A 17,872-nucleotide genomic window follows, 5' to 3' on the forward strand; every position below is an offset into this window, starting at 1 on the left:
AGTCCTATTAATAAACAAGGTCCAAGTAAACAATATATACACAGAAATGTAAAACATTAAGATCATAGAGGAAAAAAGAATTAATCTTTAACTTTCTAATTTGTCAATTGCAAACTTCCTGTAAATAAATAAAATTAAATGTTATTTAAAAATATAAAATAACAAATAATATATATATTTATAAATTTTATAATACAGTTCTAAACTTCACATAAAATGCAAAATAATTAAATTATAAACTAATTGAATAATATACTATTAAAAACTTACATAACATGTCTTCTCTGCTTTTGAACTTAACTGAATTTCACACTCAATGGCTGGTAAAGACATATCACTATCACTTTCACTTTCAACATCGCTTTGCTTGTCCTTTTTTTCTTCACTTGTTAAATCTTCACTTGCTTTACGAGTTTCAAAATTATTTTTCTAGAATAAGAAAATGTCAAATTTACAATAATTTTAAGTAAAAACTCAAAAAGTTCAAAATAAATTATAATTACAATTTTAATTTATTAAATTATAAGTTTTGTATTTCAGTTTTTATTTCAGTGGCATTTGAAGAAAAATAATTTTAAAGTTTCTGATCATAATCTTACTGATGTAAATTATATAATATTTTATGTAATAATTCAAAATAACATTAATATATTCCTTTTTATTTCAATTTGTTGCTTAAAATCAATAGATATGATATTCTGAAAATTATATGCAATAATTTTGATTCCAAGACTTAAGAATTTCACTTCATTATTTAAGAATACAAATAACTTATAAAAGTTTATCAAAATTAATTAAAATTGATCCTATTAGAAATTTTAATTAATTAAAACTTAATAAAAATATTAATTCTTAACCAAAATCAAAATATAAATATTTTGCAGACGCTTTAGAATTTTGTGCAATTTCAACATAAATCCATTAACTAGAAATGATATAAATGATAACATTTAAATTACAATATTTAATATTTATTGGCTAATTCTTTATTATTTATCTTCATTAGTAATTAATTTGTTGGCCCTTACAGTGTGAACATAAATCATGAGTATAAACAGTAAATACATTACTTTTTGATAATGTCATTTGAAATAAAAATGTGAAAACAATGTTAGTTTGTAATTCAAATTCCAAAAAGAGTAAAATTGTGCATTTCGAAAATTACTCATTTCTGTATGGTGGGATATAGATCATGTAATTTATAATTCATAAATTTTTTAGTCTAACAAAATAAATACTATAATAATCTCAAAATAATTACATAAAAAATATTTTAATGTTAATAATATCCAATGATACAGACTTGAGAGTCAGCTGCTTACTTGTTAAGCTTACATCCCACTTGCAATTAAAAACAAACAGTAATCAAAGGAAAATTCTGTTTATATGTTGATTTTGTTTTCATAATGTAAAAATGTTCCCTTTGTGAGTAACAGAAATTCAAATGATATCCACAGTTGATGTCAATGGAATCATGCCAGAATTTCTAGATGAATGATAGTGTAGCAATAAATTATTCAAATTAAAATATTTCACACTTAATTTACTTCCTTTTAATGCATTTTTTTTTTTTTAAATTCAAACATCAATGAATATCTAAAAACTTTCTAACATAGCAATATATTTACATACAGTATTTACATCTTCTATTTAGAGTTTTTGTGTTTTAATTTATTATTAGGGCATTTAATTGTGTTATTTTTGCCTTAAATTATGTGTATTTGCTGTTTTAAGTTTATCAAAATGGGTATTGTCCAGGGTTTGATCGATTCAGAGTTTGAACAGCCTCCTGAAATGAATTAAATTCAAAGTACGAGGCACCATTGTATATTAAAAATTTATTGGTACCATGTTTTAGATGTATCAAAATTGGCAGTTATTATAATACATTAAAATATTTAATTTTTTGAAAAAAAATTAAAACAATATCTACATACCTCTTTAGGCTTTATCAAAGATGTATCCATTTCAGAAATTTCATCATCATCCAATGTTATACAAGAAACAGTCCTATAAAATATATTTTCCATTATAAAATTAGAAATAAATTTTTCAAAAGTTGCTTAATTATGATAGTGGTAAGTTTCAATTATATTGAAAATTTAATAGATGAAAGAAAAAGGTTTAATGAGTAAAATCCACATTTAAATCTGGTTTACACTAAACATTTATGTCCAGCATAGTATGTTTCATTATAGCATTGTGGTTTTGCTATAGCAACATGCATTGTCGACCAATAAATTCAATTGTCGGATGGCATAGCCATAGAGTCTACTGCTGTTGTATTGCAAAACAATTAACATCCAGAAGTTAACAGGATGACAATTTTGTCACCAATACAGCAATCAATAAGATCTGTATAATGGACATACACAACTAATCCAGCAACAAATCAGAAACTTTGTTGTGAAGGAGCATTTATGAAACATAACAGATAATGTTAATAGGATTTATTGTAGGAGATGAAAGTATCTATAATCAAAAGAAAAAATTATGATAATAAAATATTAAAAAAACAACATTTCAAAAATTATAGCATAGGAAAGTAACAGTAAGTACTTTATTCAAAAATTTTTTGTTTTTGAGTTTACTCATTTGCTATTCTAATCACTGTTGCCAATCAGTTTACACCAGTAACGAGCAGCTAAATATTTTGCTGCTCGTTACTGGTGGCGATATGTTATGCATAATGTATTATGCTAAACATATCGCTGAATCAGCCTCAGTAATGTGTTATGCTAAACATATAGCATGAATCAGCCTTTAATCGCTATATTTTCAGGACCATATCATTAATTATAGTTACCTTTCCAAAGCCTTATCACAATATTATGAAACTAAAATTTAAATATTTTGTGAATGTACTATAAATTACTCTGTGTTCATGAATCAATATTATAATTATTTTAAAACACATAATATTTTTTATGTCTGTTGTACCTAATGAACAACTTATTTTGTAATTTGTTCTGTATATTTTTATACTTTAAAAAATTTATTATGTTTCTGTGTTTATAAATTTTAAGATATTTTAAATTTAACTTTTAAAATTAAATTTTAAAAAATTTATTATACCTTTCAGAAGTCGAAGAATGAGCTTCCTTTGACTCGATTACACCCATAAGTTTTTCAAAAGAAGGAAGTTGGCTACTTACATCTAAATCATCATCATCATCATCACCACTCGAACTAGAAATGCTGATACAGGTATTTTGATGTTTTCTTTTATTTCTAACTTTTTCAATTTTATAATTTTGTAATTTGGTAAACTTTTGAGATAAAGCTGTGAAATTTGAAGTTTCAGCAACAGAATTAACATCATTTGAAAACGACATTGGAATATCATCGTCGTCGGACGACGAGGAAATATAGATTTTATTAGGTGTAGCCATCTTTCGAACACCTTTTAAATTTTCCTTCGTACGAGAAAACCGTTTAGATTCTTCAGACTGCTTAATTTTTTTAGTGATAATATCTATAAAAATTGGTTCGGTATCTGACATTTTTCAAAATGTTATCCACTGTATAAAAGTTAAATAAATATGATTATAATATCCATATAGTGAATATATATTTTAATGAAATATTATATTTTAAAATAATATTACCTCATAAATGAAACATTAAAAATAGATCTCACTTCATTATTCGTCTCAGCTGCTCTGCAAAAATTACAATTATTTTAATAATCAATAGAATATTTTAAAATTAAATGGATATTACATTTACATTAGACAAGAAGAGTACTGTAATAAAGATTTGCAATTTCACCTTCAAATACACAATATAAAATATAAATTAATTACTATTAAAAATAATCAAATATATTTTATTAATATTATCGAATAATTTCTGGTTTTTCAAACTAATTAGATAAATTTCAAATATTTCAATACTGTCAAAATCTATATTATATAGCTTCTTTTTTATTCATTGATCAATCTAATTACATCAATTAATTTCTAATCGTTCACAGTATTAAATATAAGGATTGCTCAAATGAAACAGAACCGTGCCTTATAAAATATATTATGTCACTGGTCACCACAGCAGGATTATAGTATATATATATATGTAGAGAGAGAGAAATGACAAAATTGCATTGGCCACCACAGGAAATCATCTCCTGCATTCGAACATGCCCCATGGTACAAGTTTGCGTACACCTACCATTTAGAAAGAGAGAGGCTGCCACGTAAAGCTGTACACATTGTAATTTAAAATCTTTGAAAAACTTTTTTAAAAGTCCACAAACATTAGTTGCAAGGTGACATATTGAGGCTGTAAGGCATATGCATTGCTTCTGATGGGAGATTATGTTCCATCCCAATCTCCAACCAATAAAAGCATGTTTTTTTTAATATGTTAAAATTACTTTTATAATTGTCAAACTGAAAAATTTTCCTGACATCAAACTGATCAAATGCAATCAAGAAGCATCATTAATTTCAGTAAAATGCAAAAAATATAATATACTGGTATAAGAATTTGAAAACAAAATATATTATAAACATTGAAGTGAAAAATCACCTTTATATACTACTTCAATAGACAAAGACACGCATAATCATCTATAAATATTAAACTGTAAAGAAATATAAATTTTACGTAATTGAAAACATTATCTGTGACGAAATTGATTGAAATTCGGGTAATTATATTCACGATATAAAATTAAACTATCAAAATACGATATAAACACTACACGTGCCAACGTTCATAATACTAGAATTTAAAACTATAAACATAACAATACACGTCAGTGTTGCCACTTTTGAAATAAAAAATAACAATCTTTATTTTTATTTTAGTTAATTTCTATATTTAATATAAAAACGTAGAAGTTTATTTATATAGTAAATTGTTAGAAATATTTTAAAAATATAATATACAAAATATTATTAACATTTATTTAACAGGGATTTTTTAAAAAAATTTATACCATTATGGGATCAGCCACGCCCACATAATGGTGAGAAAGGGGCCCGACGCATCCGGCACAGAATACCCATAAATATTCCTGGGAAGTTGCTTGCCTGGAATCGATTCCAAAGCAATTGTCTGAGGCCTTAACCACCTCGGCCAACCAGTTATTATATCTATGGATTATTATCGCTGTCGATCAGACAGTTTATGTTGAATTTTCTGTCGGAAGGTTCGGAATCGAAAGAGTCAAAAATGAAAGAAATTCGCAAATTACTTTCCAAGGATAGTTTGCCTATTGTTCTTTTTTTGAACTGCAAATGTAGATAAAATCGATTCTATTAGATAGCGAATCTATATTAAATGGCGAAACTATATTTAAACCAGTATTATAAGTTTGATTAATAATTGAAATAAGTAACTACGATATTTACATCAAAACGTGTTAAATTTACAGATTTTTTAAGATATTAGAAACACTCGATTAATTCTCTGTACTGTAAAAATCAATAATTATGGCAGATTTTAACAAAAATATTTATTTTTAGACTCGAATTAAAGTGCAAATCTGTAACAACCGGAGGCTAACACGGGCCAAATAAACAAGGTTTATGTGGGCCGCAAAAAAACAAAAACTCATTTTCGTAGAAACAAGTTTATTTCGAAAAGTATAGGTATAAAAAAATAAAACAATAACAACGATAAAATTAATGTTACAAAATCTGTTTTGCAGATTCAGACAATCAATGGGCGTTAAGGGGTCTGTCCGGATTCGATCCCGGGTTTCCCAGAGCAGTAGGCTGCCATCTTGACCACTCGACCATCTGGCCAAATCTGGCCGCGGCTTGTAAGAAAATCTTAATACCTAAAGGGCGGAAAGAGTAAAACACTAAAAATTTTTTTTTAATTTCTGTAATTGTAAATATCTATTTGACATATTAAAATTATAGATAAATAATAAATATTATTTCTGTAAATTCATCAACCTCTTATTATTACTTCGAGTGAGAGGGCAGTGCAGTCGAAGTCGTCATGGCGCTGATAAACACATGTAATGGAAAACTCGTGGTTCGTTATAAATGTAAATATTTTAATTTTAAACGTTTATTTCTATAAATCTTAGTTTATATATAAAATTTGTGGCAAGATTTCATCTCTGCCAGATAAAATCGGTGCCGTGCTGTGCTAAGGTTGAAATTTTGGAGAATCCTTAATGATATATTCTATTATAAAGTTTACCTTTCATTTCTTCCAGTTAGTTTAGATTAGCCACGTTTTGCTCCTGTAAGCAAAATCTATCAACTTGAAAGATCGACGTTGCTTTCATTCTTTATTGTATTTATACCGTCGAGACAGATGAAATCTTATATTATGCATACAATAGTTAATAAATGCAAACTATGTCTAATGACACCGAACGCGACTGTGATATTACTACTATTAAATGTGTTTAATAAATTATAAAAATATGAAGAAGGAAAATTCATAGACAAACAAAAATGGTTTATATATATATATATATATATATATATATGGGGTTTAGACAAGTGACATTTCTAAACTGTTAAAACAATAAACAAGGGGTTGCAGGGAGACGTGGCAAAATGTGAGAGGGAGACAAGTGAGGGAAGATGATGGTTATGTCGTGAAAAGGACAAAAGACGTTACAAATGTCAGAACATCTAGTTCTATCCATAAGACAGTTGAAAGATTTAGCTAAGCACTGGAAGATTATTGTTACTTCTATTTCTATCATTATTCCTACATATATTTACTATATGTTACTGTAGAAGTCCAAAGTTTGGTAAATCTGGACATTTATTGATATTGAGTGGTAAAAGTTTGAAATCTGCAATAAAATGCCCATGTTTCGGGCTTTTACCAAGAAGTACCATCTGGTTTTACTGGTCGGCTTGGGTAATTTTTAATAATGACATAAATATATTGTGTATTCTACAATGTTTTAAATTTTTTTAAAATGCCAAGGTTAGAAGATAATGTTTATTAGTTAACATAAGTATCATACTAAGAAAACAAAACATTTAAAAAAATTGTGTTTTCACAATATATTTTTAATTTTTATTAAAAATATATTGTGTGGGTGTAGTTTTTAGTCTCCAGGTTGACAAATTTAGTGACTGCTGACAAGCAAATACTCCTACGTGTCGAGCCCTGGCTATAATAAACACTATGTTGTAGTTTTTATAGTTTTAAACAAATTTATATGAATAATTCATATGATAATAGAGAAAATTTACTCGTTGCAATAAGGTTGACTGTTATGATATTTCAAATTGCACGAGAAAGATGACGATTTGCAACATTTTTTTGTTGAACTTCTTCTATGCTAATAAAATTACTAACTTATTCAATGCTAATAAAATTTTCTTTGCACAATGTAAATTGCTTCTAAGTGTATAATGACTTCAATTTTCCAATCTTAGTGCCAAATGATAAAATTCATCGTCCTCAATACCATATTTATGACTACGGGTATTATTGATTTTGCACCCATCTTTGCTCAGTTTACGTCCAGTACTTTGATTTTTATATTTTATCCAACTGATGATTTTGGAATTTTGTTACGAGAGGCCATTTTCATTTTCTTTGCTTGCATTCCGAGGCCTTCTTTGGCAGTTTTTTGAAATGGCATTACTTTTAAGTTACGGCTCTCCAGAGATAATGTCTCAATTTCATAAATATAGTGTGACTTCAAAAACTTCTAGTTAAACTCTTTTGATATTTGCAAGTTAAATAGGGAGAGTTTAACATGTCAGAAGACAAAAAGTCATGGAGTGATGCAAAAATAAAAATTTTATCATCTTTGTATGAAGAAAACCTGTTATTGTGGGATGAGCATTCTATAAGTTATATAAATCAACGTATAAAACAAGTAATGTTGAAATATATTACAACAAGATTTAATACTGATAATGTAATTTCATGAAAATTACACAATTTAAGGAGCCATTTATTGAAAAAATGAAAAATTGAGATAAAGAAAAATGAATTCTAGGACAAATGAAGTTTTTATGTCCACTTGGCCATATTTAGCCACATTAAAATTTATTGAACATAAAACCAATAAACTTGATTTCTCTCCTTTTTTTTTATTGTAATTGTCCCTTAGAACTAACAATGCTGTTGCAATATGAACACCGGTGCCATGACATGTATTATAGTGAAAAAATGGGATCAACACTTGACTAATAAAACTGTCATAAGTCTATGCTGCTGAGAGAGTAAATAATTTTGCAAGTACTTGGGAAAGGCAGAACTCATGTGATATTTTAGACAGACAATCACAGCAATTATTGCTAGTAGTATAAACCTAAATGGAAGTCACTTGTGTGAGATTTGTCACATGTAAGTCTACCTGTATCCTTACAGAGATTAAGCAAAATAATAACTTATTACATTTTGTAGAATTATAACATTCAGTTTAAAACTGAATTATTAAAAAATCAGAACTATCAATATAAAATAATTAGTGCATATTGAACTTAATATTTGACAATGTTTTTTAATGAGTTAGGCTTCTTTGAGTTCCTTAAGACTCGAAAAAGGCCATAAGTAGTTAAATTAAATGGAAATTAATGTCTTCTATTAAAATTGTTTTTATTTTTAAGATGTGACCACACAATTTTATTTTTTTGCCAAATTTCAAGACTGTGTATAAAATTAAATAATATAATTTAAATTTACATTTTGAAATGTACACTGCTGTACAATTAATTTAAAATTAATGTAATATTTTGATTATTTCTAAATAATGTAAATCTTTAAAAAAAAAAATCTATATCCACATTTAGAATATATTTAAATATTATTATTTAAATTATAGATCCATTGTTAGTGATTCTAACTAAGAAATGTAGTACAGAATCAGGACTTCAAATTGGTGAAAGGAAACCAAGACGATATGATAACATTGTAGGTAAAAGATGCGAAATTAAAGTTCAACCTGGAGAAACTGTCAGAAAAGGAATGATTTTAGTTAGACAGTTATCACTTTCATTTCATCCTGGACTTAATGTAAGTATTTATTTTCCTTTTGTTAAATGATATCATGAATTCTTAATATTATAATAATATTTTTATGATAATAAATCTTGTAGGTCAGTAGTTTTCAAAGTATGATCCATGAACCACTGGCATCATAAGCATCCATCAGGTGCCACAAGCTCCATGCATACACCATGTGACCTCAGACTGAACTAGTCAATTTTTCAAAATGCAATTCTATACTGTTTAGCCAGAGAAAAGAACATTTTCATGTATCATATATCTCTTATGTTAGGTTACTGAATAGACAAAATATTTTGGTATATAATCTATCATATGTAAGATAATATTTGCAGGGTAAAAAAGTGATGGTCTGCAGTTCATCTGTGATTTAGTTTAAGTGGTCTGTGGATTGTTAACTTTGAAAACTGCTGTAGGCTGTGTGCATGTCATAGGAATGTTTCATTGTATATGTATACATCACATGTACAGTACATGTGTACTATATTAAATATATATAATATTATAATTTTTATTAATACCATAGAATCTGCTTATTTCAATGATGGATATTGTTTAATGTCATCAAAATTAGCATGTTCCAAAAAATACAAGTTAAAATACACTTTTAAAACTTCACTTATTGTAATTAAAGTTTCAATTAGTTATCACTATATTACTAAGGGCTGGATTTATGTGCATTTAAATTTGTAATACATGTGCATATAAGACATGCAATACATGCCTTCTAACTTATATGCACTGTTATATGCATGTTAAAAATGCCAATTATAAAATTCATAACTTAAAATGTATATATATAATATTTCTGTCTACTGGAAAATCTTATTAATGTCTATTACATCACACTTTTTAGATGGGAGGGAATAAACATGTGACAATAGATGACACAAGGGATTTGAAAATTATGAAATCACAGAACACATATTAGAATATAGTTGTTATTCTAGCTTTTTGTTGGGCTGCAATTTGAAAAAATTATAGACCTATAAATTCCCACTGTCATCTGTCTGTCTTTCCTTAATCTCGAGAATAGAGTTAGATAGATGAAAGCTGAGACCGGATGCAGAAAGATTAGGGGCAGGAGACCCTGATCAACTATATACAAACTTTTGGTGCAAACTGGAAATCGTGTTATTTCAATTCAAAAATTTTCCCTGGAAAGGAGATAGGTCGTGACTCCACTAGCGCAAAAACAGCCATAAAACTCCTCGCCGTAAAAGATTTTAATCACGTGACCTATATTTGCATTTGCGTTCAGATTACGGTGGAGGTCTGGCTAGCAAAGCTTTTTACGGCGATGGTACTATTACGGTTGTATACGTGATATATCAATATAAGGACAATGATTATATTCTACGAGTTTTTTCTATACTATAATTACAAATGTAGTAAAAATGACACCTTTACTTTCATATATTAACTTTTATTATTGTATTACTAAGATAATATACAGCACATAATATAAGTTTTAGCTTTTTTATTATATACTCCTCTAAATGAAGGATTTTCCTTTGGCTGTCATATCTCATGTTTTAGGCATCCATTATTATAATTGGGATACCTCTTGTCGTAGATATATGAATACTTTCCAATGTCTTCGATAAGTCTTTCCGGATCTATTCTAGTTCTTTCCAAGTAGCCATGAGAGAACATACACAAAAGCTCGTTTTCCGCCATTTTCGCACGTCACAATGACCTAGATATCACTGAATTCTGATTGGTGGATGGTACTGTTTTACGGCCGTATTCGCATTGAAAGTTGAACACTGCTCAACTCGCTTTTATGTTGGTTTTATGACCTGCTCAGGCGTAAAATATCTTGGTCATGTGATTAAAAGCTTTTATGGCGAGGGGTTTTACAGCCGTTTTTGCGCTAGTGGAGTCGCGGCCATAGATAGATAGATGACCTGCATGACTGTATTGCTAATGGGAAAGTATGATGTACAGGGGCAAGAAAATACTAATTTGAGGTGGCGAGCATATATTTTAAATTAAAAAATTATTTATTTCATTTCAATTTCGGTTTCAAAGCTCAGAGTATCACTATTTACAGACTTATCATACAGGAAATGTTGGAGGCAACAAGAATGAATTTAGACTTTATTGATATTAGTTACAAGAAAATACATTTTGGGTGTCATACCCTTCATCAATTCTTATCTGGTGAGGGGTATGCAGATACTAAAGAGAACTGATGAGAGGTATGACACCCAAAATGTATTTTCTTGTACCTAATATCAATAAAGTCTAAATTCATTCTTGTTGTCTCCAATGTTTCCCGTATGATAAGTCCATAAAAAAGTGATGTTCTTAAGTTCTGAATTTGAAATATATTAGAATAATGTATCATGTAGGAGGTATGCAGTCAAGTCAATTACAAAAAAAATTTCATAACTTTCTATGCTATTTAATCAATTATTTCTATATATACAATTGTTTACAAGATGTTTGAGGATGACTGAGTTAACTAGTTTCTCTTGTCCTATGTTACATCATTGGGCTAAAGTATTCATATATTTTTATTTATAGCTTTTTACAAAATGAGCAAATGCCAACTAATTATAAATTTAGTGTTAAAGTTGATAGTAATGCTTGTTCCCAAGTGATATCGTGAACTGTACTAAAGTTAATTTAATTATTATGCCTTTGTGTCCTTTTTAACTCTATTTAAAATTTATTTTGTATACTAGTACTTTCTATATATTAACAGGGCTTATTATACTGGAAATTATGGATGCAGACGGTAAAAATCAGGAAAAAAGAAAAAAAAAATTATAAAAGACAACTGTATGAGCATTTAAATATAATTAGGCAAACTAATAAAATGAATAACAACAATGGTAGAGAGATCCACCAATCATGGTTAAGCATTATAAAAAGGGGGGAAGAAGAGGTATAAAGGAATGAGTGGAACATATTAAAATAGAAATTAAGTAGAAACGAATAAACAAAAAATAGTAAGTTAATTGAAACAATAATATTTTAGATAATAATTAAATTTATTGTTTTAAACTGATTTTAATGTATAAAAATTAGGAATGTGTAAAATTGTATGGTTGCTGTGGATCGTGAGTTTAAGTGGAAATGTAGAGAAGATCGAAAATACAAAAATTGTAAGAATTTTTAAATTTATTGTCGGGAAATGTTTGTGTTTTTAACTAATTTTAGTTACAATTGTACCAAGAAATGTTTTTATTGTTAATTGTAGAAAGTGTCATTTAAAGGCCTGCTGAGGAGGGACGAACAAGTCTGAAACACATGTTTAAAGTGTATGTGTTCAGGTGAACTAAATAAAGAACATTATTTTTGATCTGTAAGACTAAATATCTGCATCCATAATTTCCAGTATAATAAGTCCTGTTAATATATAGAAAGTACTAGTATACAAAATAAATTTTAAATAGAGTGTACTAAAGTTAGTTTCAGTGCAACTAGAACTTACCTGTGATCTGTTGCTGTTTTGACTCATTTTGATGTTTTATGTTGCACTGTTGTAAGGACATTTTAACAAGCTGAGACACTTGAAAATGATTTTTTTAGCAGGAAGCAGTTTGTAGCATATATTACAATAAAGAATTTTTTCCATTCTTTTTTTTAAATGTCTAGGATCCAAACTCATGTACTTACTCTACTCCTGTGCAATTCAGCATTAGTTTTTGTTGTTTTACCCATACTTTTTGTTGGACTGAATTCAATATTACAAGATCTTTTCTGCTATTTTTAATTAAAATAATTACAAAGTTACAACTAGCAATTATAAAATATTCCCCCCTCACTGACTCTCACTATGACTTTCCAAAAAGTGGATCAGTTTGCACTTCTGCTGAAGATTTAACTTTTTATATCCTTTCTTTGCCATTCTAAAGGTTAATTGGGGTCAATGAGTGAGTTATTGAAAAAATAAAGATGAAAATGAATCTCACCTTTGAATTAAAAATCCACACAAAGAAAGTTAAGTTAGCAAAGAACACATGAAGCTAGATCAGTTTACTAGAAAAAGCCAAAATATGAAGCACTGACAAAGGAAACCTCAATAGTAACCCAACATAATCTTTATCTTAAAAGAAGTTTTTAAATTTGCATCCAACACTGCTGCTAAAAATTGCAGAGTGCTTGCATGTTGCTAGTGCTACAATTTATGCTACAGATTATTTTAAATTTTTCAAACTGCCATTTCTTTACTCAAGCTTCTAAAATAAAGAATCAAATCTATCCAATGAGCAAAGCAATAATACAAATATGTCTCACTAACCTTGTATAGCTTTGCAATTAATACTTAGAATGTATCACTAACGTTTTCAGCCCATTTTTAGGGTCTTCTTCAGGTGTTCTACAAATTTTTCTGGTTTGATTCTGATTTTTAAATGTTCCAGTCTCCAATGCTTCTATGCACCTGAAGAAGACCCTAGAAATGGGCCGAAAACATTAGTGATACGTTCCAAGTATTACCTGCAAAGCTATACAAGGTTAGTGAGACGTATTTGTAAAATAAAGAATTCAAAAGATTATAGGAAATTTAATTTAAACCCCTTATCTACAAAGTATGATTGTTTCAAATATTTTATATTTGCAATTTGATTGCTACAAATTGAATTATATTCTTTAAAATAGTTTTGTTTTTTTATGGTCACTTTATTCCAAGATGACTTCTTACCTTGGGACATGACCAAAGTGATCAATGGTCACAATAGACAGGTGGTCACTGTATGCAGAAATATCTCCATTGTAAAATGTATTATTTTTAAGGAACCAGTTCAGAGTGGTCAACTTAAGCAGGTGGTCATATTAGCAGGTTTCACTACATCTAACTCCATTCTTGAGATTAAGGAAGGACAAACAGACATATGGACAGATCTGAAACAGACAGTGGAAATTTATAGGTCTACAGTTTGTTCAAATTGCAGCCGAATTATATATTGTCATACAAAATTTTATTGCTATAAGTGTGTATTTATCAACAAATAATTGTAATTTGTATCTTTTAAATTTTTCACGTTTGCATTGAAAATCTATTCTTCATAGTTGAATATAAAGATGAATCACAAATTTTAATTGCCAGTGAACTATATACATAATTATGCTATTACGATAAATTTATATTAGATACCAGGACTCAAAATTTTTGTTTCGTAGATCATCGTTGGCAACTATGAAATTTTGTTTTATGGCTAAAAGAACATAACTAAAACTTTTTCCCTACCAACTCAATTTTTTTCTTCTCTTGGAAAAAAAAAACAATAAAATGTGTTTGATGTAAAGGGAATATTTTGAGTGAAGGGACTGTGTTCATAATTCAGATTTACTCAGAAATTTTGGATTTATGGCCATTCTGATCAGAAACTTTTTTCTGAGTTTGTTTTGTTAAAAAAAAACCTTAAAAATATCCATTCAACTTGATTTGATTTCCAGTTAGAATATTGTAACAGATTATTCAATTGTCTAGTTAAGTGTAAGTCAAATATGAACTGTCTTCTTCATTCAGTGGAAAATTATATTTTGTTTTATTCACATTTTAAATGTATTTTTCAGTATATAATCGGCTTGCTGTATGGCAGCAGTGGCCAACAAGTCGACTGCAATCGACCGGTCGATTGCCAAGCCAATTTTGGTCAATCGCTCGCAATGTCTTGACTAATGTATTATATTTGTAACTGAACGCAACAGTATGCATGCAGCTATGACTCGACTCATAAGCAGTGCACCTCGTACTGAAACACAGTGTATAAACATAGTGTGTATTTCACACTTAGACTATGCCTATGACAACAAGTCAATCGCAACACATTTTTAAAATAAAAAGTAGATCCTATGTACACAAAAGTTGGCCACCCCTGCTGTATGGTATCACAATGTGAATCCGTCTCTGTAAACCATATAATCTGGTAGACGTATCTCACAGCCAACACATGTATACAATGTTTACAATTAGTGTTTTTTAGGATACTATTAAAAACAAAAAACCTTAATATTTCCAGCAATAAAATTACTTAATAATAACATTTTCGACTGTTTTAAACAGCCTTCATCAGTTAAAACAAACTCAAAAAACAAAAGAATGCAGAAAAATAGAACCCAAGCAATACAAATATTTAAAATTCAAATTAATTCCAAAGTAAAAATGCCGTTGTGAATAAGAAAATAACAAATTGCGCATGCGCAAAATATCGTAGTGAGAATAAAAATAAAAATAAAATAAAATAACAAAATATTGCTGCAAAGACCTGTCTATTGCAAGAAAAAACTTCGATAAAACGATTTCCAAGCAGTGGATAAACCATCTGCGTCCCTATGGTTAATACAACCAGTGTTAACGTGGGCTTTGTAGATTTCCAGTTTTTCTAGATGTTTCAGCATTTGTTTGTTGGTCGTGGCCTTAATGATAGACGCTTTGTCCCAATGCACGTCAACATCATGATGTTTAGCGAAAGCTGCTAGCACGGTAGTATCCAAGCTCTTATTAATGGAGTATCTATGCTCCTTAAGCCTCTGCTTTAAATGTCTCATAGTTGCACCAACGTATACCAGATCTGAATTAAGCCGACGATCCTTTAAAGGTATAGAATATACCCCTGTCTTAAAACTCTGGTTTTCTTTTACTTAAAACTCTGGCATTACCTACATGTCTAGCCAAATAATTCCATTGCTTTCCTTTCCTTTTAGCTCCATTATGGGACCAAAGAAAGTTTCCGAAGTCAGCAGCCCTTCAAATGCCATGTTAATGTTCATTTATTCTTTACATTAGTCTTTTATATTCATTTTATATTAAGTTCTTATTGTTTTTAGTATTAACCATTATATTTATTCTCTATAAAATGTGTTTTTGGTATGTATTTTGGGAGTGTCTAGAATGAATTAATTGGATTAACATTGATTCATACGGAAATAATTCCCTCGGTTTTTGTTGGTTTTGGATTTCGCAGATTGTTTTCAGACAGATTATTGACAAAAACCGAGGTATCACTGTATATAGTTTTACAGGGTATGAGGCTCACCCCCCACCTGGGTGCTAATAGCAAGCACTAAAGCACACGATTACATACAAAGCATGTAGAATAAACAGTATACTGATACATGTTAAAAACTAATCTTTGGAGGTGAATATCTTGCAAATGGTCAGCAATTCTGAGGATGGTGCAAAACCCATTATTCAGAGTTTGAATCTTACCATATTGGCTGGCATCCTGTTAACAGAAAAGTACCCAAAAGTTTAGGAAGAATATGAAGTACTTTCATAATGAATTTGGTAAAAATTTTCTTTTCAAATTATGAAATAGAAGCAACATCATGTACTTAAGGTTATTTGAATTTTGACAATTGTATTCTGCACTCATTAGAATGTTAAATGTAGTATTTGACTATCTATACTCATAGATCTGAAAGAAACTAACACTTGTCAAGAAATGACCTGGTGTACGGATGTTTGGCTATTAGATAATTCGACTTAGTTTGTTGTGTATAGCTATATAAATATACATTGAATGATGTAATAATAATAGATTTTGTACATAGGCTTAAATGATAATTCATTATGTTTTTTTTTCATCATCATGTTACTTAACATTGTTATAAATAAATTTAATTTGTTTTTTTTAATTAAAACCTTTTATTTTAGGTTCGCATAAGTGTAGATCGTACTTTGGTTGCAGAAGTTGACGGTAAAGCGATAACTAGCACAGAGAAAATAAACCCAAGATGGGAAAATGTTTGGGTTAATACTCTTTATGGAAATAACAAAGCTCCAGCAATTTATAAATCATTCTTTCATGTTATACCTGAAGAAGAAAAAAAGAAATTTCATTTAGTTGATTTAATTTAAATAAATCTGTACATAAGTTAACTGCATGAATTCATGTTTTATAAAATGCCAATTAAATTGTTAGTGGCTGAAACTAAACAAATTCGTAACATTATATAAAACTTACAGAATTTAGCTTTATAAACTAAAATATTATAATTTTTTAGCAATATTCTAAATAAAGATTTTAAAAAATTAATGTAAATTATCTAAAGTAATAGATGACAATATACACTAACAAAAATATTTTTCATTTAAATAATTATTAAATTTCAAAAATTCTCCAAGTATTTGTTTTTTTTTATAACTCAATGAAAATTTGAATGGAAAAACCAAAACATGTCCCAAATTAGTATCACTTTCTATTAAAGTTAGAAAATTCAAGATAACTTATTTGCAGTGATTGAAATTTTTTTTTAATTTTTGAAAAATAAAATACTATTATAAATATTTAATAAAATATATTTTTAATAATTTGTAACGAAAACACTAACACTAAAATTTCGATATTAAATTTGTTTGGAAAGAGCAAATGCTTTTGATATCAAAAAATGCTAGGTTACTTCGAAAAACTTGACTAAAAATCGTATTGATTAGCAACATTTATGAATTTTTTCTTTAATTTTACAAGTAGTAATGCTTTAATGAACAAATAATCACCATGTCCCAAACAATATCCCTATTAGATAATTACTAAATTTTTGGGATGTGCACTGTCAAAAAGAAAACAATATAATAATTTATTTATATAACATTTGCTAAATAAGAAGTCTCTCTTGCATATGCTTTTGTACGAGAGACTTCTGTTTTATATTATGCTATGCTATCAATTGCTGCATGAGATGAACAATATACAGAAGGTGAAGAAGCAATGCATATTTCAGCTTGTGGAATTTTCAGTTTATAGGAATATGATTCAAAGTTGTTTCTGTAATTAATTTGCATCTCTAAATAGATGAATTTGGTTTCCAAGGTACATAATGGGTAATAAAATTGATTACTCATAAGTTGGCATAAATATTCTGCTCAACTATTCCATTTTGCATATGTGTAACTCTATTATTTTAATATATTCTCTGTGTCATCATCCTTATAATTTTCCATCTGTTTGAGATAATGGCTTAT

At 28.4% G+C, this 17,872-nt stretch overlaps 2 protein-coding genes across 2 annotated transcripts in view; one reads left to right on the forward strand and one right to left on the reverse strand.

The window, feature by feature from the left end:
* The window catches only part of mms4 (Methyl methanesulfonate sensitivity 4), a 39,258-nt gene extending 35,741 nt beyond the window's left edge, over window positions 1-3,517 (reverse strand). Inside the window, exons 1-3 of the mRNA XM_067273458.1 lie at window positions 3,076-3,517; window positions 1,938-2,010; window positions 271-429 (exon numbers count right to left, since the gene is read on the reverse strand). Of these exons, the coding sequence (XP_067129559.1) occupies window positions 271-429; window positions 1,938-2,010; window positions 3,076-3,503 (660 nt within the window). The 5' untranslated portion in view covers window positions 3,504-3,517. The remainder of the gene's footprint in view (window positions 1-270; window positions 430-1,937; window positions 2,011-3,075) is intronic.
* Window positions 3,518-5,955: 2,438 nt separating this feature from the next.
* On the forward strand, window positions 5,956-16,789 carry mRpL27 (mitochondrial ribosomal protein L27). The gene is made up of 3 exons (XM_067273459.1): window positions 5,956-6,004; window positions 8,768-8,958; window positions 16,565-16,789. Exons 1-3 carry the CDS (start codon window positions 5,956-5,958, stop codon window positions 16,766-16,768), a joined length of 444 nt encoding a protein of 147 aa, XP_067129560.1. The 3' UTR covers window positions 16,769-16,789.
* The last annotated feature ends 1,083 nt before the right edge of the window (window positions 16,790-17,872 follow it).

This window comes from Centruroides vittatus, unplaced genomic scaffold (genome assembly GCF_030686945.1).
Source record: "Centruroides vittatus isolate TY-2023 unplaced genomic scaffold, ASM3068694v2 contig_481, whole genome shotgun sequence".
Taxonomy (NCBI): Eukaryota; Metazoa; Arthropoda; class Arachnida; order Scorpiones; family Buthidae; genus Centruroides; species Centruroides vittatus.